The sequence below is a fragment of the Cajanus cajan genome, chromosome 5, assembly GCF_000230855.2.
Source record: "Cajanus cajan strain Asha chromosome 5, NIPB_CcT2T_4, whole genome shotgun sequence".
Lineage (NCBI taxonomy): Eukaryota > Viridiplantae > Streptophyta > Magnoliopsida > Fabales > Fabaceae > Cajanus > Cajanus cajan.
Window position 1 is genome coordinate 2,269,600 of NC_138521.1, and position 23,855 is coordinate 2,293,454.

The 23,855-nt window shown below is 35.8% G+C and overlaps 1 protein-coding gene across 1 annotated transcript; it reads left to right on the forward strand.

Annotated features, from left to right (window-relative positions):
* The first annotated feature begins 17,829 nt into the window (after positions 1–17,829).
* LOC109809934 (peptide deformylase 1A, chloroplastic) lies at positions 17,830–21,215 on the forward strand. The gene is made up of 4 exons (XM_020373360.3): positions 17,830–18,305; positions 19,137–19,226; positions 19,330–19,397; positions 20,451–21,215. The coding sequence occupies exons 1-4, from the start codon at positions 17,931–17,933 to the stop codon at positions 20,689–20,691; spliced, it is 774 nt and encodes a 257-aa protein (XP_020228949.1). The 5' UTR covers positions 17,830–17,930; the 3' UTR covers positions 20,692–21,215.
* The last annotated feature ends 2,640 nt before the right edge of the window (positions 21,216–23,855 follow it).

Genomic DNA, 23,855 nt, shown 5'->3' on the forward strand with positions numbered 1-23,855 from the left:
AGCTTCCATTGACTCGTTTAGTGAGCTGTCGTCTCAATTCGCTCTTCAGTTCGCGACATGCAAACCGTACAGGACGATCTCACTAGCATTGGCGGGGGTTCGTCAGGAGAAGAAGGAAAGTTTGAGAAGCTTTATGGACCGATTCAATAAGATCGCCATGGAGATCGGCGACCTTAACCCAGCCGTGGCAATGGATCGGCTGAGCACTGCCCTCAGGCCGGGGCCATTTGTGAATAGCTTGTGTAAGAAACCGCCCGGTGATATGAACGATCTCCGATGCCGAGCCGAGAAGTACATGCAAATGGAAGAATTGGCGAAGACTAGAAATCAGGCCAGAGCCGAGGATGGGTATGGACGAAAAGAACCGAGTCGAGACCCGATGAGAAAGGCGAATGCCGAGCCCTCAAATGTTCGTCCCCCAAGAGGACCACATTACACAATGTATACAAGAAATTTTTAAATATTTGTCATGCCGTTCCTTATTTTAATATATATATATATATATATATATATATATATATATATATATATATATATATACACGTTTAGGTCGCGCTCATGCAGGTCCAATCTCGAATAACGCACACGTCGACGCCGAGAAATCCTCGACTGATCACTCAAAAAGTGCGCTCGAGCCCGACTGGTTTCCCTCCCGAGTAACCTCCTCGGCTAAGGATGTACCTAGGCCGAGCATTACGCACATACGCCGACGCCAAGCAATCCTTGGTCGATCACTCAAAAAGTGCACTCGAGCCCGACAGGTTTCCCTCCCGAGTACCCTCCTCGGCTAAGGATGTACCTAGGCCGAGCATTACGCAGATATGCCGATGCCGAGCAATACTCGGCCGATCACTCAAAAAGTGCGCTCGAGCCCGACAGGTTTCCCTCCCGAGTATCCTCCTAGGCCAAGGATGTACCTAGGCCGAGCATTACGCACATACGCCGACGCCAAGCAATCCTTGGTCGATCACTCAAAAAGTGCGCTCGAGTCCGACAGGTTTCCCTCCCGACTACCCTCCTCGGCTAATGATGTACCTAGGCCGAGCACTACGCACAAACATGCGCCGACGCCGAGAAATCCTCGGCCGATCACTCAAAACGTACATTCGAGCCCGACAGGTTTCCCTCCCGAGTACCCTCCTCGGCTAAGGATGTACGTAGGCCGAGCACTACGACACGCGTTGAGGCCGAGCACGCTTGGCCGAACACTCTCAAGACGAGCACTCTCGCGGATCAAATACACTTCGCGTATCAAATCGCATGATCCGACTCCGAGGCCGAGCACGCTTCGGCCGAACACGCTCAAGCCGAGCACTCTCGCGGATCAAATACACTTCGCGTATCAAATCGCATGATTCGACTCCGAGGCTAAGCACGTTTCGGCCGAACACTCTCAAGTCGAGCACTCTCGCATGCTCCAACACACTTCGCGCATCAAATCGTGTGACCCAACATTCCGGTGCCGACCACTCTTAGGCCGAACACGCTCAAGCTGAGCACTCTCGCGGATTAAATACACCGCGTATCAAATCGCGTGACCTAACATTCCGGGGCCGACCACGCTTAGGCCGAACAGGCTCAAGCTGAGCACTCTCGCGGATTAAATACACCGTGTATAAAATCGTGTGATCCGACTCTGAGGCCGAGCACGCTTCGGCTGAATACTCTCAAGCCGAGCACTCTCGCGGATCAAATACATCGCATATCAAATCGCATGATCTGACTCCGACTCCGAGCACGCTTCGGCCGAACACGCTCAAGCCGAGCACTCTCGCGGATTAAATACACCGCGTATCAAATCGCGTAACCCAACATTCCGGGGCCGACCACGCTTAGGCCGAACACGCTCAACCCGAGCACTCTCATGGATTAAATACACCGCGTATCAAATCGCGTTATCCGACTCCGAGGCCGAGCACGCTTCGGCCGAACACTCTCAAGCCGAGCACTCTCGCGGATCAAATACATCGCATATCAAATTGCATGATCCGACTCCGAGGCCGAGCACGCTTCGGCCGAACACGCTCCAGCCGAGCACTCTCGCGTATCAAATACACCCGCGTATCAAATCGCATGATCCAACACCGAGGCCGAGCACGCTTCGGTCGAACACTCTCAAGACGAGCACTCTCGTGGATCAAATACATCGCGTATTAAATCGCATGATCCGACCCCGAGGCCGAGCACGCTTGGCCGAACACTCTCAAGACAAGCACTCTCGCGGATCAAATACACTTCGCGTATCAAATCGCATGATCTGACTCCGAGGCCGAGCACGTTTCGGCCGAACACTCTCAAGTCGAGCACTCTCGCGTGCTCCAACACACTTCGCGCATCAAATCGCGTGACCCAACAATCCGGTGCCGACCACGCTTAGGCAGAACACGCTCAAGCCGAGCACTCTCGCGGATCAAATACATCGCATATCAAATCGCATGATCTGACTCCGACTCCGAGCACGCTTCGGCCGAACACGCTCAAGCCGAGCACTCTCGCGGATTAAATACACCGCGTATCAAATCGCATAACCCAACATTCCGGGATCGACCATGCTTAGGCCGAACACGCTCAAGCCGAGCACTCTCACGGATTAAATACACCGCGTATCAAATCGCGTTATCCAACTTCGAGGCCGAGCACCTATCAACCGAACACTCTCAAGCCGAGCACTCTCGCGGATCAAATACATCGCATATCAAATTGCATGATCCGACTCCGTGGCCGAGCACGCTTCGGCCGAACACGCTCCAGTCGAGCACTCTCGCAGATCAAATACACCCGCGTATCAAATCGCATGATCCGACTCCGAGGCCGAGCACACTTCGGTCGAACACTCTCAAGACGAGCACTCTCGCTGATCAAATACACTTCCGCGTATGAAATCGCATGATCCCACTCCGAGGCCGAGCACGCTTCGGCCGAACACTCTCAAGCCGAGCACTCTCACGTACTCCAGCATTTTGAGGCCGAGCACGCCTAGGCGGAGCACTCCTGAGCCGAACTCACACCAAGCATTAATTCGCGACAAACATGAATTTAACCCCCCTTCGGCCGAGCATACCATTCAGTTGTGTTTATATTACTAGGCGTTAATGAATATGGCAAAAAATTGGAAAGTAAAATATTTCATTAAAGTTTGGCCGATCAGTACGTCTACTTACACAAAAAATCATCTTTATCCACGACGCCAATAACTGATCACAAAAGGCACTAATGGCCTGATTACAAGCAAGCAAAAAATCCTAACCCTAACCTACTACCACCAGAGTCAACCTCTTACATTGCGGCCGAGTCCTCCGGATTCCCATCGCCGACCACATCAATGATCGGCTCCTCTTCCCTTGTCGGTGGGGCCTCTTCGTTAGGCTGAGCACCCTGAGGGAACTCGGCGTAACTTATGAACTTTCCACCGTAGAAATCCCGACTAACATCAAAATTGAAGTTAGCCGGGACCTCACAAAAGTAGAAGGCCTGTCGCATAACATGTTGGAAGCCGGCATCGTGCTGGTCGAGAATTTTCTCGGTGGCCTCGTCTTCGAACTTGGTAGCGGCCTCATTTAGCCGAGCAATCTCGGCAGCTGCAGCGGTGGCCTCGACTTTCATTTTCTGGACCGTCAACTTCAAGTCGTCGGCCTCTCTCCTATGGGTGTCGGCTGCCCTCTTCAGTTCTTCGACCGACTCGGTGACCTTTGCATTGGCGGTCAATGCCTCCTTCAACGTCGCCTCAGCCTCCTTAAGCCGCCCCTGCAACCTCTCCTCGAAGACAGCCGACCTCATCATAACATGCTTAGCAATTAGGGAGGACGTTTGGCACAAGGAAATTCGAACCGGCCACGACCACCGAGGTTAGCAAAACCGACTACACTAGGAACATGCACACTACTACTAGCGGTCGGAAGCAACATCTGCCATTGCACGCCGAGAACCACAACCCTATACAATTAAAACGTCTTCGTCTTTCCCATCCTCGACGCTGCGGGGGTTGTATACCGTATGGTGGCTGACTAGGCCGAATACCCGAGTTTGTGGCCGACTAGGCCGAATACCCGAGTTCGTGGACGACCAGGTCGAATACCCGAGCCCACCGATCACTCACAATCTGAACGGAACGTGTCGGTGTGCTCGGCCAAGTCACGGATTTACGCCAAGATAATTATGGAGAGGTTAATTTATGTAATGCACCGGATTAGCCCCCTAATTTCCCGGGGCCCAGTCCTTAATTACGGCCCAATAAAAATCACTATAAATAGGACCCCAACGAGGTACGTAACAAACTTTTTAACTACCGCATTTAATACGCCGAGCACTTACTTGAGCGTTGGAGTGTCTTTGCAGGCACCCCTCCTCATTTCGGACTACTCGGAGAAGGACGAGAAGACCTAGACCCCAAATCCGACCCGCTACAACAAGAATAATTAGAGTGTGTATCCTAACACAAAACAATTCGTATGCATGTGAAATTGAAAGTAACAAGCTAATAATAGATTCATCTTTTAAGCCTTAGTAATTGACAATGGGCAAGCATTGTCATGATGTGCGAGTTCTTTGTTCCAATAGAGTATCGCAGTGATCTTCATCTAACGAGGACAAATTAATTTTTTATTATCAAAATTTTAATATTATGTAGACCATGTTTAGAGAAAAAAATAATTACATTAATATTTCTTACAATATAATTTCCATAATTAAATATAAATTTACTAATATCGATATTAAGTATTGGATTTAAATATATTTTAAGTTTATATAAAATGAATAGATTTTGATTTTAGTCCCTTAAAAAAAATTTATATTTCTTTCCCTAAAATTTAAAATTATTATTTTAGTATTTACTATTACATGTTTATGTTTAGTAAAAGGTTGAGTGGTTATTTCAAATAAATTTATATCTTATTATAATATTATGTTAGCATATAACATTATTTAAAAAATTTATAAATCTTTAAAAAAGTGTTATTTACTTATTTGTTTATCTTAAAATGATCATCAAATATAAAAAAATATTAAACATAAATTTTATGTAAAAATAAATAAAAGTATATTATAGGACAAAAATAATAATTTCAAATATTTTAAATAATACTTTTTTTATAGAAATCAAAATGAAAATAAAAACTAACTCATTTTCTTATTAAGATGATATGCATAGAAGTAATTGTTGGAAAGTTATGACCAAGTCTTTTATTTTTTGTGCTCGTTGCACTGTCCACACAGGTTGGTTTTATTGCTATCTTTTGCACCTTGGAAATTTTATTGTTTTTTTATTTATTATTAACTTGTTTGGTACATATAAGAGAAAGGAAAAAAAGAAATGATCGAAAATAAACAAATATAAACTACAACACACCAAAATTCATCTCCCCTCTTAAAAAAAATATTTCTCTTATTATTAAAAGTTGTTTTGGAATAGTATTTTTTAGTTTGGAAATCTGTGGAATAATGTATCTTACAGATATTGACATATTTTAGAAGAAGAGTACATCAAATTATAATATCGATAAGCATTTTTTCTCAAAGATCAATCAATTATAGGTATGAATTTATACTTTCCTAAACTTTTCTTCCCATTTTTTTTTAGTTTTTGTTATTTTAATTTTTTTTATTGTTATAACATTATGATAAATAATACATTCTTTTTTTTCCTATTTCCTATTTTTTAACGGTAGTCACTAGTCATCTAGCTCTTTTTTTAAATAAAAAAACAAAAAACCTATAATACTATTTTATCAGGAAAACGAAAATTTCATTGCTCTAAAAATTTTCAATCTGATATTGGTCCAAAACTATTATGTAAAAAAATCACTTCTCAGTCAATCTAAAAATCAATTCATCACAATTACTCCTTTGTCTCTAAATAAATGGAGTGCTATTATTTTTTTACATAAATAAAAAATTATTAAATAGATAAAAGAGAATTATAATTTTATAAAATTAAGTATATTAGTAATATTCTTTTTTACCAAAAACAATACAACACAACACAATAATTTTCTGAAAAACATCATTAAAAATATAAATAAAGTTATTAATAATACACTAAAAAATAAAATTACAGTCATTTAAAACTTTTTTTTTCTTCTTACACCATGAAACGGAGAGTATATGATCGAAGTTTTTCCCTCACATCAATGCAATTGTCGTGGTAGAAATTTCCTTGCAACAGTTGGAACAGAGGGGTCTCTCTGCCTCCTTCAATTATTTAGCGTTAATTTAATCGGTACTTAATTAATTACTACTTATTAATATAACTTTTCTTTTTCATAATCATAACTTTTCCCTTGTACAAGACATAAAGAAAAGAACGATGAAAAAGAGAAAAATAGAAAGAAAAAATATGAGAAACATAATAAATAATACGATAGAAAAGAATAATGGACGTACATTTGAATAAAATGAAAGAAAATGAGTATTAAAGAATCACTTACACAAAGATATTGCAATCCTAAACCCAATGAAGGCCAGGGACTATATTATTATCTACATGCTTAATTATAGAAACAACAAATGACACAATGTGCATAAATGCATAACACTATATATTCAGCTTATATAGCCTCATGCGATTATTTATTAGAATGTATAATAATGATTGATGAAGATATATATGTTATGAGCTAGTGTTCCCTTTTCTTGTGACTCTCTATGGATTGGAGCCTCTGAAGCAGAAGATGGTGTCTGAAGTTCTTGATGAAGGCATCAGCACTAGCGTTGATGTCTTCTGTTGGCATCCTCTCTTGCTTCTTTTCTGTGCCCTCCTTCTTCTCTTCATTTCCATGCTCCTTTGGATTATAATAACTTTGATAACTCTTTCCCATTGTTGCTTCTGTTGTATTGTGTTACAAATTCAATTGAATCAATGCTTAATTTGTAGCCTCATGTGCTTCCTCATATATATATAAGAACACACACCAAGCAAAATGGAATCTGCAGTTTCTTTTTCATGTTTCAATTTTCTTTTTCTTAATGTTCGTGCTAAGCAAAACTTTTCAAATCAAAGTCAAAGATGGGTGACAATTGACCAATATAAGATGCGTAGAAGTTTCTAAGCTGGTTGGATGTATATATATAGCTTATATTTCCTTTTTAGGTATGTCTTCTTTTATTCAAAGTCTTATGTCGTGTGATTTTAATCATTCTATTTAACTTAATTATCAGATTAAAGCCATAAAATTAACATTCACGACATTTAATTAGATAAAAATCATATCTATGGTAATGTAATATGTATTATTTTTTAAGAACATAGACTTTTATACATATTAAATATTACGTATAATACTACAAAATTTGCTGAGAAAATTATCAATAATAATTTAAGATTTTACACGGTACTGACAAATTAATTTTGAAATTTCTAAGTGGTATAAGAAGAGGGAGAAAAACTCTTTGGAAACGTTTGCTACATAATTTTTTTTTTTACTTTTTTAGGAATATAAAGTAAAGTATTAATTTTTCGCATTTGATTTGTTATTAACATTTTTAGAAAATATTGTTCTTGAGAATGACTTTGTATATGTTTCTCATAAAAATGAGAGAAGTGAGAAGTAAAAATAAAATTTTAATACAATAAAAATATTATATTATCTTTATTTATTTATTTATTGTAATAAGAATCTTAATTTTTAAAATACATTTAAAAATATTCTTAAAAACATTTATGATAAATCAAATAGATTTTCATAATTCTTTAAAATTTATGATTCTCAAACATAAAATTTTTTTATTGTATAACAAATATACTTTATTTCAATCATCAAGAAAAGGAGTCTTCTTTTGAGTAGAATCAGCAAATGTTGTAATAATATTTTTAAACATTTATTAAAAATGAAAAAATATATATATATAGACATAAAATATGTAAAAACTATTGATAAAGAAGTTTTTGCTGCTACAGTTATCCGAGACAGGTTTGTCTGGTGTAGTAGCCAATTCAATTTCCTGGTGCGGCTTAAGACATGATTTTTAATGCCGGAAAGTAGTAGCCCTTCAAAGCTTCTTGTTTGTTGACTCAAATAATATTGCTGCAACTTTAATTGTTGACAGAATCTTGTGTGCATATTTAAGATTGACGGTATAAAAATTGTTTAATACTTAAACATTTAAGTAATTAATATCTTAGTATTAGAGATTGATTTAAATACTCAAAATATGTTTTCATTAGTATAATTTATACTAATGCAAAAAAATATCAAAATGTTTAACTATCATAAATAATTTATTTAGAAACGGAACAAAGTTGGCTCGATCACTAATGACTCTTAAATTTTACTTATTAAATTAAAAAAATGGTTTTTCAGTCATTAATTAAAATATAATTAAAGGCAATTTTCATTTATTAGTATTTTTATTGTAAATATTTAATGTGTTTATTTTCTTTATTAGTATATTGATGACACGTGTAAACCCCATAAAATAATTATCTATCTCGATATTTAATGTTTATATATTGATGTGTACATTTAACATACATATCTTATACACCAAATGTATGTGGCAATTCTCGCAAGATGTTTTCTTAAAACAGATCAAATTATAATCGACAACCTAGCATCTGCACCTACCTGCCTAACTTTGGATTAATTGAGGTGATAGATACGGCGAATGCAATTAAAAAAGTTCCTCGTAAGAAAAAGTAGGGAAAATTAATTATTCGTGTATACCATGCCCATACGTGGAAATGATTATGAAGGAATGAGAATTGCTTTTATCCCAGATCTACTTTCAGTCATATAAATGCCAAAATATTATTTAATTAGCTACTAGGCTTGGACTCGTAAAAGTTATTTGGTATCTATCTACCCTATGCTAGACAGGTTCCATTTATCATCCATATCCAATGTTATTCTTTCGTAGATGGATAGATATTATGGCATGGTATTGAAATAGCTCACAGATTACAGAACCCTTTCTAATTTATAAAGGAAGCATTAGAAAATTTGAGTCTGACAATGACTTTAATAGTGGAAAGACCATCACATGATCACATGATACGAAACTAATGAGAGTTTCTTGTGGGACATCTTTGAGCCACAGCCGCAAGATGTGACCCAACACGAGGCTGTTTGAACCACGGAAGAGCATGATTCAGCTCCTTTCCTAACCTAATTTGGTCAATCATTGGGTGAGTTTAAAAATTAAACTCCACTTAATTTTTAAAGATAAGTTTGAGTTGTGTTTCGACTCATCTTAGTGCATTATATATTTTTTAAAAATATAATATAACATTATTTATTTTAAATATATATTATAAAATATAATTTAATTTAAATTTTGTATTTCTTTCATTTTATAAATTTACTATAAATATAATCAACATATAAAATAATTTTATGATTGTCTGTTTGTCAATTTAAATTAATGAAATAAAATATCAAATAATTTTTAACTTCATAAATTTAATCTATGCATTAAAATTTTTAAATTTAATAGTTTAATCGTTAAATATAAAATATGAGTCATTAAATATAGTAAGTCTATATATACTTACTTGTGAAGTAATAATAAAAAATTATTGTAATAAATGCAAGTTGCAAAAATTAGAAATTGGATTAATCATAATAAAGAAAAAAAAAGTAAAAATAAAATAAAATAAATGAAGTTAATCATTAATATTTTTTCTTTCAGTGCAAGTTTATCAATAACAAGTGAATATTATCTATAACTAGAGACAAGTCATAAAGTAACTAAAACTTTGTAAAGTAATAATTGTTAATACTTATGAAATTGATTCTAGATCTAAATTTTGCAAACAACTTTTTTTTTTATTTTTATTTTTTATTTTTTTAATTTTTTTTTAATTTTTATGAGTGACATTATGTGTTGTAAAAACGAAGGGGATTGAAAAAGAGAGAAAGTGGTGATAAGAGACAGGTCAAGAATACGATTTTGACATTATATAAGCCAAAGAATAAGACGATGGGAAACGCTGGAAGGGCTCCTGATCCAGAGGAAGAGAACGCAGACCAAAGAAGCACTAAGAAAGTAAAGACGAAGGACCAGGAAGGGAATGACGACGTTCACATGGAAGTCGTTGCTGACATGCAAAGGATGGATGGGTCCAAAAGATCATATGTGGATAGCGTGTTATCTATTGGTGGTGGCATGATATTCTCGGACTACCAGTCATTGTTGAAGGAGATGGAGGACTACGAAGATTTCAATGCTGTTGATGAGGACCACTTGAGAGAGCTCGAGGATGAGCTTGATCCATGCCCTAAGATCTCCATATCCCAAGGAGAATTTGAAGAATGGTGCGCCCCATGGAAAAATGCTCTGGTAATCAATGTGCTAGGAAGGAAGGTTTCCTTCAAAGCCATTGAACACAAAATCCATCGTGATTGGGTCAAGGCTGGATCCATTCGAATCATTGACATGCCTAATGATTTCTACCTAGTTCAGTTTTCTGCAGAAGAAGATTATAGACATGCACTATACGAAGGTCCATGGATGATCGCTGACCACTATATTGTGGTGCAAAGGTGGAGACCTTTCTTTAATGTAACTGCCTCAAAGACTCGTAAAGTGGCAGCCTGGATCCGTATTCCTGGCCTCCCGATTGAGCTGTACAACGAAAGGTTTCTTTGGCGGGTGGGGAGTAAGCTTGGTTCCATGCTCAAGATTGACAAACTCACATCAATTCACTCAAGAGGTAAATTTGCACGTATTTGCGTGGAAGTGAGTTTGTAAAGAAAACTAGTGTCCATGATCAATGTAATGGGGCACATATTAAAGCTGGAATATGAAGGCCTACATGCAATTTGTTTCAAGTGTGGAAGATATGGACATCGCCAAGATCAATGTGGGGAAAGTTTTGATCACGAGAAAGAAACGACTGCATCTTGTCCCAAAGATCATGAAGGTGCAATAGAGGTCGAGAACGATAGTCATGGCGGCGGACAACCAAACTCGCCATGCCCAATCAACCCTAGTATGGATGCATGCAACAATTCGGTTGAGAACAACACAAAATCTGGAGGAGATCCCGAAAAATCTGGCCGTGATTCAGATAACCCCTATGGACCGTGGATGTTGGTCAAGAGAGGCAGGAAATCTTTCAAGAATCATATCTCCCCAAAAAATAAGGATACTAATTCAACACAGATTATATCCTCTGGTGCTAACAAACAGGAAGCGGTTAAATCCTTAGAGGATAGGATCCTAACAGACTATCAGGAAAAGAACAACCCAAAAACGAATAACACCCGGGCCATGCAAACTCATGTAAAAGTTCGTAACCCTCTTGGAGGAAAAAATCCACGAAATCCAAGCCCAAAAATTAACTTTGTGGGCCCTGCAGCAACTCGTAAGAAAGGTGGGGAACAAAAGACAGAAACTCAAGACTTTCAAGATCCGAAGAAAGGCAATAACCATGAGAATCATATCACGCCAGATTATAGGTCTACACAAGCGATGAACACCCAACGTGTAATGGTTGGACTTCGATCACTAAACCACCAATCAAGTGAAGACCCTTTTCTTCGTAACCTAGTGACGCATGTTATTAAACCTGATGAAGAAACTGCGGCGTTCGCTGCAGCCCTACGACGCCATTTTGAGCCTGATGGAGAATATTTACCAGCAGAAGAGAGACATTTGATACCTCAAGTAGAAAACCCAGGGGTTTCTAAGCCCACAAACCAAAACAGTCTCCAATGAATGTTCTATGTTGGAACTGTAGGGGTGCGGGTAACAAAGGTTTTGCTTCACTAGTCAATGATATGATTTATAACCATGAGGTGGGACTTCTTTGCTTGCTTGAAACCCATATAAGTGGTGAAAGAGCTATGGAAGTAACTAGAAGAATCCTGCTCGACAAGAAGTTCTTAGTACATGCACAAGGTCATTATGGGGGTCTTTGGTGTCTTTGGGATCCTAAGAGATGGAATATTGAAGTTGTTCACCACTCCTTCCAATTTATTCACCTTAAGGTTCTGAATGATTCTTCCCATTGGTTTTGCACGATAGTTTATGCTAGTCCACATCCTCAAGATAGGGTTGTGCTTTGGAGGGAATTGACCCAAATCTCAAAGCATATTGATGGTCCCTGGAACTTGGTTGGTGATTTCAATGCTGTTCTGCATCAGCATGAAAGGATGGGAAGGGCACTCAATGCTAACCTTTGTGGGGACAGTGCCTTCCGTAACTTTGTAGATCAATGCAGCCTAATGGATATTGGGTTTAATGGTTCTCCCTTCACATGGAAAAGAGGCAACTATATGAACGCTTGGACAGGTGTCTAGCTAACTTCGATTGGCGAGTAGTTTTTCCTGAAGCTTCTCTTACGCACTTGAACCAGCTAAAGTCTGATCACACTCCTATTTTATTACAATTGAATTTAGGTGTAGTCCGTTGTTCCTATCGCCGCCCGTTTAGATTTGAAGCGGCTTGGTTAACTCATGATGAATTTCCTGAGCTCATACAACGTGAATGGAAGGCTAATGAGTCTTGGAATCAAAAGGTGGGTCACATTAAAAAATATCTTTTAGAATGGAACTTAAATACTTTTGGCAATGCGTTTAAAGCTAAAAAACAACTGCTTCGTAGATTGAATGGGATCACTGGCAAACTAATGCAAGGCCCGAACCGTTTCCTTGAAAGACTTCAATCAGAATTATGGACTGAATTAGAATCTATATTAGCTCGAGAGGAAATAATTTGGTTCCAAAAGTCACGCTGCAAATGGCTCTTAATGGGAGATCGAAACACCAGATACTTTCATGGAACTATCGTCATAAGAAGAAGGCGCAACAAGGTTGAGAGGCTCCTGAATGATCAGGCCCTGTGGGTAACGCAACAGGAAGAGTTGGAGGCTATGGTCACTGAGTACTATAAACACCTTTTCCTCGAATCAGGAGATCATAACAACTTGTGTCTACAAAATGCCTTCCCTTCCCTAGGGACTGCGGAATTAGATGTCATTGGTAGACCAATCAGTGATGAAGAGATCTTACAGGCTATCAAGCGTATGGGGAGTTTTAAAGCTCCGGGACCTGATGGCCTACAAGCTATCTTCTATCAATCACAATGGAATGTGGTTGGTCCTTTTGTTTGCAAATTAATACATGATATCGAGGAACAACCGTCTAAAGTGGCTCATATTAACGACACTCTTATAGTTATAATAGCAAAAGTGGAGGTAGTCACACATCTAAAACAAATGAGACCAATAAGCTTGTGTAATGTCTCATACAAGCTCCTAACGAAGGTTCTTGCTCATCGCCTAAGCAAGGTCATGGAATATCTGGTGCACCCAAATCAAAGTAGCTTCGTGCCTCATAGAAATAGTAGGGATAATGTCATTGTCTTTCAGGAGGTAATGCATTCTATGAAGTCCAAGAAAGGAAACAAAGGTTGGATGGCCATCAAGATTGATCTTGAAAAGGCATATGACCGTTTAAATTGGAATTTCATAAAGGATACTTTACTTGATATTGGCCTTCCTTCGAGTTTTATAAACCTAGTTTGGGCTTGCATTTCCAGTGCTAAGTTTCGAATGCTTTGGAACGGAGAGGCCTTGAGCGAGTTTCTTCCATCACGAGGAGTGAGACAGGGAGACCCCATCTCCCCCTACATTTTTGTGCTTTGCATGGAGAGATTATTCCATTTGATCAACATGACTATTGAACATCACATCTGGAAGCCTATTTGCTTATCTAGATCAGGCCCATTAATCTCTCACCTGGCATTTGCAGACGATCTTGTTCTCTTTGCAGAGGCTTCAACAAACCAAGTGGAAGTTATAAAAGCTTGTCTAAATACATTTTGTGATAGTGCAGGGCTAAAAGTCAGCCAGGAAAAAACTAGGATCTTCTTCTCGAATAATGTGGGCCATGTTGTGAGAAATGAAATTAGCTCAGTTTTTGGCTTTCAGCGAACGAATGATCTAGGTAAGTATCTTGGAATTCCGACACATCACTCCCGAGTGAACAGGGTCACCTATCAAGGTATAATTGATAAAATAAATAGTAGGCTCAGTGGGTGGAAAGAAAAAAACCTTTCCTTTACAGGAAGATTGACTCTAACAAAGTCTGTTCTTCAAGCTCTTCCATCTTACACAATGCAGATGGTGCACCTTCCTAGAGCATTGTGTGATGAGGTGGACAAAATCTGTAAAAGATTCCTTTGGGGGGGATGGAAATAGAACTCGTCACCCTCATGCAATTAATTGGAAGACTGTTTGCTTGCCTAAAGTTAACGGTGGACTAGGCTTGAGAAGAATGAGGGACATGAATAATGCTTTCATGATGAAAAATTGTTGGAGCTTGATTAATGAACCTAACAAACTATGGGTACGGGTTATAAAAGCAAAATACGGATGTACAAATGAGATTATCCTTGTTGTCACAAAGAAATCATCAATGTCAAACCTATGGCAAGGCATATGTGCTGCTTGGGATTGGTTTCGACCTAATATCAAGTGGAAGGTTGGAAACGGTAGGAAGGTGCGTTTTTGGATTGAAAATTGGCTGCCTAGTCTAGGTGCAATCATTAACCACGCCTTAGTTTTTATTCCACCGATCGAGATGTCTAAATGTGTGCGTGACTACGTCTCAGACCAAGGAGAATGGGAAATTGATCATATTCGCGAGCTAGTGCCATCTAATGTGTGGCAATCCATCATTAGTTCGATTATCCCAACAGATTCAGCAAGAGCAGATTCTGTCCTTTGGGGTCCAGCTGCAGATGGAGTGTTCTCTGTCCGTTCTGCATTTGAAGCATCAACACAAATATCAAGCCTAGATCGCAAGCCCATTTTCAAGGTGATTTGGAGATGGAAGGGCCCTGAAAGAACTAGAGCCTTTTTATGGAGAGTGGCACACGAGAGCCTAATGACAAACTCCACTAGAGTCCATAGGGGTACTGCTTTGGAAGCCAATTGCCCAGCCTGTAATCATGACTATGAGGATACATGGCATGTTCTCCTTCATTGTAATTTCGCACAACAAGTATGGTCTAAACTTTCAGCTTTCGTGAAGGCAAGAGATTTCTCAAATTCAGATATTCAAACATGGTTACTACATCACCTATCTCGGAATCAATCTACCAATGACAAGAGAAGCACTATTTTTGCTACAACTATCGACTGCCTTTGGCATAGGAGAAATCGAGTAGTATTCCAAAACACCACAATTTCATCGGAGCAACTTGTTGCAGAAATCAACGCCCGTGTGAGTGTTATTTCCGGCAATTGTGGCTCAGTCCTTGAAGGTTTCATTCCAACCATGTCCAACCTCTCTAGTTTTTGGTCCCGTCCACCTGCCAACCACCTCAAGCTGAATTGTGATGGATCAGTTTCTGTCAGGGGCCTCGCTGTTTGTGGTGGAATTGTTAGAGAATCAGCTGGAGCATTTGTTCTAGCCTATGCATGCAAGCTTGGAAGTTGTTCTATCACCAATGCTGAAATATGGGCTATTCTTCATGGGCTTCGAATCATTCGGAATAACAACTTGCTTGGCAGAATTCTAGTTGAGACAGATTCATTGACAGCAGTCAATCTCATATCTCACGGCTGTGATCACTCTCATCCAAATTTCAATCTCGTTAAAGAAATTCAAGAATTGGGTAATCAGGTGCAGGTTGTCTCATATAGCCACATCTTTAGAGAAGCCAACAAAGTTGCTGATGCCTTAGCTAGAAATAGCCTTTCTTTACAAGAGGACATTGTCCTTTTTAATTCTGCCCCTAGATGTATCCATTCCTTATTGCAGACAGAGTCTTCTGCTGCTTTTCTTGATTAATTCTAGTCTTTCGGGCTTTTAGCCCCTTTATTTACCAAAAAAAAAAATGAAGGGGATTGTGTGACTTATATGTTAATAAATTTTACAAATTTAACCCCACCACTTAGTAGTATAAAAGGGGTTCATGTAGTGGTCCTAAAGCACAAAGTGCTTCACTTTCTACTTCTTTCACAATTTTTTTTTGTTGGCACATCAAAGAAGATCAAGTTATTGTTAAAAAAATTATTATACGTAAGGGAAGAAATATTTATTATAATTTTTAATTTAATACATACGCAAACGCATATATATATATATATATATATATATATATATATATATATAATCATTAATTTTGTAAGGTGTTTTTAATCTCATTTTATTTATTTATTTATTTTATAATATCTAATTATTATTGATATATTATTTAATCATTTTTATTTTATTTATTATTTTATATCTGTAATTTATGTCTTCTTTAATTCATTTTAGTATGTTAATTCTTGTTTGTAAATACTATATTTAAAATTTTGCTCTTAATTAAATACAATAATGCCAAGTTCATTTAAGATTGTAATTTTTATACTATATTGATTGTTTATACATTTAAAATAAAAAAAATATATGTACTTATAATATTTATTTTTCCTATTCCTATATATAATAATAATAATAATAATAATTTATTATTGTTATTGTGATAATAAATATTAATCATAATCATGATAAGGAAGTCATTATTATCAATTAACTAACACAAACATGTTATAAGTAATAACGATTTGAATTTATGGATAAAGACATGAATTTGTAGATGAAAGTTTTGATTTGGAAAATTTAAATGAGTAGATGATACTTGTAGTATTATGTCATAGTAAAACTTATTTATGTTGACTAGTCACTATAAAATTTATTAAAATCCAATCATAAAATAAAACAAGAAAATGAGTATGTACTTATCATAAAAGAAAAATTGCATTGGAATATGATTATATGATTATTTTTTTCAATGACCTATAAAAAATTTATTCTCACTCCTTTTGTATTTTTTGTTTCCTTTGGGTATTTGTTTTTAAAAATAATTTGATCAAAGTATATGACTATTTTGAATTTTAGACTGTTTACAACACTCGCTCATGTCATATTCTCAAGATTACAATAATAAACACTCAAAATAATATAGTTATATTCAAAGGACAAAGTTCCTCAATTATATCACTATTCAATAAGCCAATGTCAATCGTCTTGGATAGCCTTATGACTATCACATCTATTCCCTGCTAACCAATCATGTTAACTTATTATATAATATATCATTTTTTCCCTTGTGAAATAAATATAAGAAATAGGGATAAGATTTTTGTAAAAAAATATATTTTTCTTTTCTTCTAAATAGTTAAGGTTGAAATATTAGTAGCAATGACTTGTACTAAAATATATGTGTTATATAATCAATAAATTTATTTTTCTTTAACTTAATGTATGTTTTATTTAATTATTCATATAACTTTGATTTTTTTAAAAGTAATTAAATAAATAGTTATAATTCGTAATTAAAAGAGGATGTTACAATAATTATAATGATATTGATTTTGGATATAAAAATTTAGATTATGCTAAGTCACCATCTTTTTTAAAAAATTAAATAAGATTTAGAATCACCTATTTCATTCTCCATGTAAATTTGCATGAAGAGATATAAAATTAAAAAAAATTTAAATTCAATTACAAGTTTTAAATAATAGAAGTGAAAAGAATTAGTCAGTCATATCTGTGAAGGTTTATACTGATATATTAAAACAATGTTGATCATGATTTTGTCTTACATATTTTAGATGTTGATGGAGTTAGATTAAGATTCAAATAAATAATTTGTTCAAATTTTCAAGTTGTATAAGAATAAACTCATCTGTTCCTACCTGGTTAACTATAGCAGTCCTGTTCTTAAACAGGATTGTATCCGGTGAAATATATACGTGGTTTAGGGGGAAAATAAAAAAGGTCATCCAAATCCAATGGCAATGGTGGTGGGTTGAATTCAACTTTCGGTTGGGTCTGTTTGATTGGGTAAATAGTTTCTGAGCCCAAAATCAACAAAATTCCTTCATTCGTTGGGTCCAAAAAATAGCGCAACCCATAAACACACCCCCCTCTCCCAGGGTAGTGGTGCTGAGCATTTTGCACAATAATCTGCAGGAAGCTAGAGAAAGGGCCATGGAGGCCCTGCACTTCCTCCGCCTGGTTGCCATGTCCGTTGCCCAAAAACCTCTCTTTTTGCGCTCTGCTGTAACCCCATTATCCACAATTGGCATTGCAAGGCCACCACTGTGTTGGCGCTCTGTATCTTCTTCTCAAACTTTCGCTGCCAGAGCAGGGTGGTTTTTGGGTCTGGGAGCAGACAGCAAGAAGACCAATTTACCTGACATCGTCAAAGCCGGTGACCCTGTTCTGCACGAGCCTGCACAGGAAGTTGATGCTAACGAGATAGGGTCTGAGAGAGTGCAGAAGGTCATTGATGACATGATCCGGGTCATGAGGAAGGCTCCTGGAGTTGGCTTAGCTGCTCCTCAAATTGGAGTTCCTTTGAGGGTTAGTTCCGTTCTTAGTGATTTTGTGTTTTCTAGCTTCCATATTTTGTTTGTGTGTCGCTCATTTTATGACTATACTAAATGTTTTAATAATAATTGCACTTAAGAAAACACAAGAAGCTATAAGTGTGAATTAGCTGCTTGTGAAATTGAAGTTGTAATAGATTATGGGCTAAGGATGTACTTATTTTGAGAAGGTTAGCAAATTTAGGATGAAGTTACCTCATTAATATTTGCTTACACAATAATGTGGGACAATTGAAAGTGAATTTATACAACTCATTTATACTCCAACTTACAAAGTTTTGCCATTTCTGTAATGTGAAAGTTGGAGGTTTACCTTGCAAAATCAAAACCTTTTTCAATCCACTCTTTTCACCATTGGTGGATGGATGAATCTTTATTGTTTAACTATATACTGATAGTCTAATGCATTTATATTATGGGGCAGTTTGTTACATATTCAAACAAAAAAGTGATTCTGATATAAAACAATCTGGTTGTTATTTTTTAGAGGTTTTTAGAAAAAAGCAGAAAGTAATATATGCTTAGAATCATAAAAAAAATACTTTAAAAAAAAAGATGATTTTATGAGAAACTATTCAAAACTAGTTTCTGATTTTATTTTTTTTAGCTTCTGATTATTTTGAAAAGCTGAAACAAACGCATGAAAAGCATTTAAAAGTGTTTTTTTTAATTCAGAAAAAAGGTGCTTTTTTATGAAGAAAGTTGTGACAATCGGAGTCCTATGTTAAAATCTTCTGGATGTTATTTATGGTACAATGTGCAGCTGTGTAAAAATATGTATTTTATTGTCTTTTCATACATGCAGATAATTGTTTTGGAAGATACCAAAGAGTATGTTAGTTATGTCCCAAAGGAAGAGGCTAAAGTTCAAGATAGAAGAGCTTTTGATCTTTTGGTGTGTTCATATGCAGAGAAAAAGAGAGTATTCAATTTATATCTATAGTTTTGCCCTTAAGGTTTATTACTTTAATAATCATTCATTAGTTCTCTTGAGGCAGGTGATCCTAAATCCCAAGCTAGAGAAGAAGGGCAAGAGGACTGCTCTATTTTTTGAAGGGTGCTTGAGGTTTCCTTCTTTGTTTCCACTCTTGCTTTGTCAGACTATCAATTCACTTTTTTGTGCTCATTATAATTCAGTATTTGAGATGAGAAGTAAAAGCTATTACATATCACTTATTATTCTAAATAATTTTTTTGCATGTCTTATTTTTAACATTTACTGCCCTGACTCTTTGCTGGGCTATTGGCACTTTCATGTGTAATGCCTAAAGTTCCTCTAACATTGTTTGAGATCAAGATCATACCCCACTTATCTAAATTACTATAAGAATACATAACGGGATAATGCAATCAATGAGGCCAGCAAATTTGACACTAATAATTTTCTCGTGACCTGTTCCATTAAAGTTCATATATGCCTCTGTTTAAACAATTGCTTCAGAGAGGATGTACTGGGGAGTCATTACTTTTTGCTAAATGACTGAAGAGTATTAATTCTACCTTATTCCACAAACAATTTTTCTGACCTAGGTGATTGTGTGGTTGGCATCCTCGTAATGAATACATAGTAATGGTAGTTTTGATAGAATTAACTTCTTACAGATGATTGTTTGTTTATATGCTTTATTCCTTAAATACTTGTCTGAATGTTTGATGTATTGCTCGAGTCTAGCTTACTCACCTTATGTATTCTGATGCGCTATATTTGTTTTGTTTTTATAATTTGATGTCTAATATTCATGACCTTTGTGTTGATCTAGTCATTAAACATTCCTAAATTATAATTTGCTAATGGTGAAGTAATATGAGTGTGATACATGAAAATGGCTGCAGTTGCCAAAGTGTCATGTGCAACAGTACAGTGAGATAACTTAATGTTATGAGTGAGATTTCCTTCCAACCTGTTAGGAATCTAATGACGTTTCTGGATTATTGAATATTGATGCTGGTAATAGCTTTTTCAATAAAGTAAAGGCAGCATTTGGAAAAACAATAATGCTGGCATGTTTAATTTTTTGTGATTTATATAGCAACACCATGGCAGCCAACCATATATGTTCAATCCTTTTATCCATGGTATCATACATCCTCATTCCTCAATTGTTATAAAATTTTGCAGTGTTGATGGATTTAGAGCAGTGGTAGAACGACACCTTGATGTTGAGGTTACAGGTTTGGATCGTTATGGTGCACCAATCAAAATAAATGCTTACGGTTGGCAGGCTCGAATTTTACAGCATGAGTGTGATCACTTGGATGGAACTATATATGTGGATAAGATGGTACCTAGAACTTTCAGAACTGTGGACAACCTGGACCTGCCTCTTGCCCAGGGGTGCCCCAAACTTGGTCCTTGCTGACCCTGCTTTTGAGGTTGCAACTGCCTCTAATGCATGCTTGTGAAAATTTGACTTTTGCAGATCCTAAAGTGGTGGCCAGATTCTATATTTTAGACATAGTCTCAATTTGAAAAAAATAAATAAATTTCCCTCAAATTTCATTGCCTGCATTTTGCCTAGAGTAGCCATTGCACTACGCTAGTCATTAATTCACTTCATGCAAGTTTCAATGTTGTAGCTTATACTTTAAAAATTCAGAGTTGTGGACTATGGGATCTGAATATGAAGATGCCTACTGCCTAGCTTTTCTCCCCATCGTAATTTGTGCGTATGACAAAAATTTGGATTTGTATCCTTTTGTAATTTGGAGCATTCAGGTGGCTGTTTGGGCATTAGAAATTCATGTAACTTCATTTGTCAAGTCTAATCCTTGATTATACCAATTGTGCACAGATCTTGCTTATTTCATCCTCTAATGATGATGAGGGAGAACTTGTCAGTCTAATGAATCGGGATGATATAAAAGTCTAAGTTCTAAATTCTTATATTCTTTCTAAATCATCTGTTTTTACCTATTTTTATGGTGACTTTGCTTTTGCCACAATGTTAAGCCTAGTTGTGTCAGTGTTAGTGTTCAATCTGATATTATTAATAGAGATTAGAGACCATCAGAATATGCATTTATACAGATTACAAGGAAATTACAAAGAAATTGAGTCAACAAAGAATGAAAGGAAGTATATGCATTTATACAGATTATATACAATATTCACCATTTCTGATTTCCACTTTGGACAATTGTCCGCAAATTGTTATCAATTATTAAAGCATTTATATACAATTTTCCCCCCTTCTATATAGAATATGCTTGTTCAGATGAAACAAAGGCAGGGTCCGTTTCTAGCTAGCCAGACTTTCTGTCTAATGAAATCGTTGCTGCTAGTTAAGGATATATACTCCAATTTGACAGCTGAAGTCTGCATTCTCTAACGATAGAGGACATCACATTCTTGTTGCATATTTTAGCTTCAGTGGAATTGCTGCAAAACTTTCTATGACTAAATCAAACTAACTTCTGAAGTATTTGAATTGAATTTTAAAATAAACATCAAGGATTATGGTTCTTGGACATTGAGAGTTATATGTGATTATGATGATAATGATGCAATCAACTACTATTCATAGACGGATTTAATTTTAGACTGTTACAGAATTAGTGCATGTTCGAATTTCAGTTTAAAAAGCTCAAAAGTTATTTTATTTTCTAAGCAACATTTTTTCTTTTTTATTTTGTAAATTGGAATTTGCAAAAGTGTTTTTGTAACAGTTATCCTAACATAACCCAATCATAGAACCATGCAATCCTCTCAACAAATGGGATCTAGCTCAAGACTAAATAAGTATGTGAGTATGGTAACTTTTTTATATCAAGTTGAGTTGTATGGATAAAAATAAAATGCATTTCCCTTCCAAACCTCAAAAGAAATGCTAATTTACATAGAAACATTCCATATCCAATTCTTACATCGATGTGGTGAATCACAGTAATGTTGGTTTATTCTGATTGGATTTGACACATTTCCATCAAGATGTTTTTATATCTTAAAAAATGTTTATTATAAATTTTAATTATAATGTAATTTATAATATTTGTTATAATTTTAATTAAATAAATAAATGTTTATCGTGTGTGTTATAGAAATTAAAATAGTAGTTCTTTTGAAAATTAAACAAATGCCAAGAAAAATTTTAAAAAGTGTTTTTTTTTAAATCATCATAATAAAAAATTATAACAAATAGGTAGAAAGACTCGTTGAAATTCTGATACGCCAAAATGTATATAAAATGAATAAAGCCTCAAGCAAATATGAAATATGCATGTATGTCAAACGTAATAATTGACACAAGACAAACCAATCACGACATGATGCACGTCTCTTGTTTCTCTTTTTATTTCATTATTTTTTTAAAAAAATTATCTGTTATTAAATGCACCGAAACCGATTCATCCTCTCTATTTCTTAAAAAAAAAAAAAAACTGCCAGATATATATTATATAAAAAAAATTTAAAAAGGAAACAACAATTTGTTTTATAATTATTAAAAATAAGATAAAAAAGATAAAAGTAAATACTAAATAAAAAATTATCTTTTATTATCGGTATAGATATCGGTATTATTTGGGCACGAAGGTTAATTATTCCCCCTAATTTTTTTGAAACACGGTAAAGAAAAAAATTGCAAATGCAGGGAGAAAAAAACAAATGATAAAACATAGTAAAGTTTTGATTTGTCATTGAAAAGAAGTGTTATCGGGGTGCTGTTAGTTCTCGTGGTGGGCTGTTAATTTGCATAAAAAACTAAAACTTTAATTTTAAATTTCATTTGATTTAACTGTTCACAAAAATAAGAGAATTTATATAGTATCCATCATAATTTGAAAGGTATTGATAGTTGATATAGTCATGTCATGTCAATGATTTTAGTCTGAGTCATCATTTTATATTTTAAATTAAAATTATTTTAATTTTCAAGTTAGTTTTTTTAAAAAAAATTTTTTTTATAGAAGTTAACAATGTCTTATATCCTCGCGAGTCATAGGGAAGACATCGTAGCCTACCTCCTTGTCGACGGTAGGGAAGACATTGTTCTTGCATCTGTTACTCCCATTCAAGATGTTTGTTTTAACATTCGGTAATCTCTCTTTTTCTGTTTCACGATTCAAGTAGAAAGAATGTTTCATTCGTATTAAGACAGGAAAGACTTTGAATCCATGATGCTCGTTTCAACATCAAATAATCTATCTTTTTCTCTCTCTCGTGATTCAAGTGAAGGTAACCTCTCTTTTTCTATCTCACGATTCAAGCGAAGAGAATGTTACATTTGTACTAAGGTTGGGAAGACTTCAAATCCACGATACTCATTTCAACATCAATATCTAAATAAAAGATAAAATTTATTTAAAAGATGGACATGACTTCATTAAATGATATGTATCTATTTTATTGACACATAGTAAAGACAGTACCATAACCCCTCAATTTTTTAGGATACAATAGCAACCCCCAAAAATAATTGACCATCTTATATTACTATCATTTTTAATCTAAATAATTATTTTTTTGTTTTCCTCTTTTAATTTGTCCTTTTATTTTTATTTTTAAACTAAATTTTAATATTTTTGA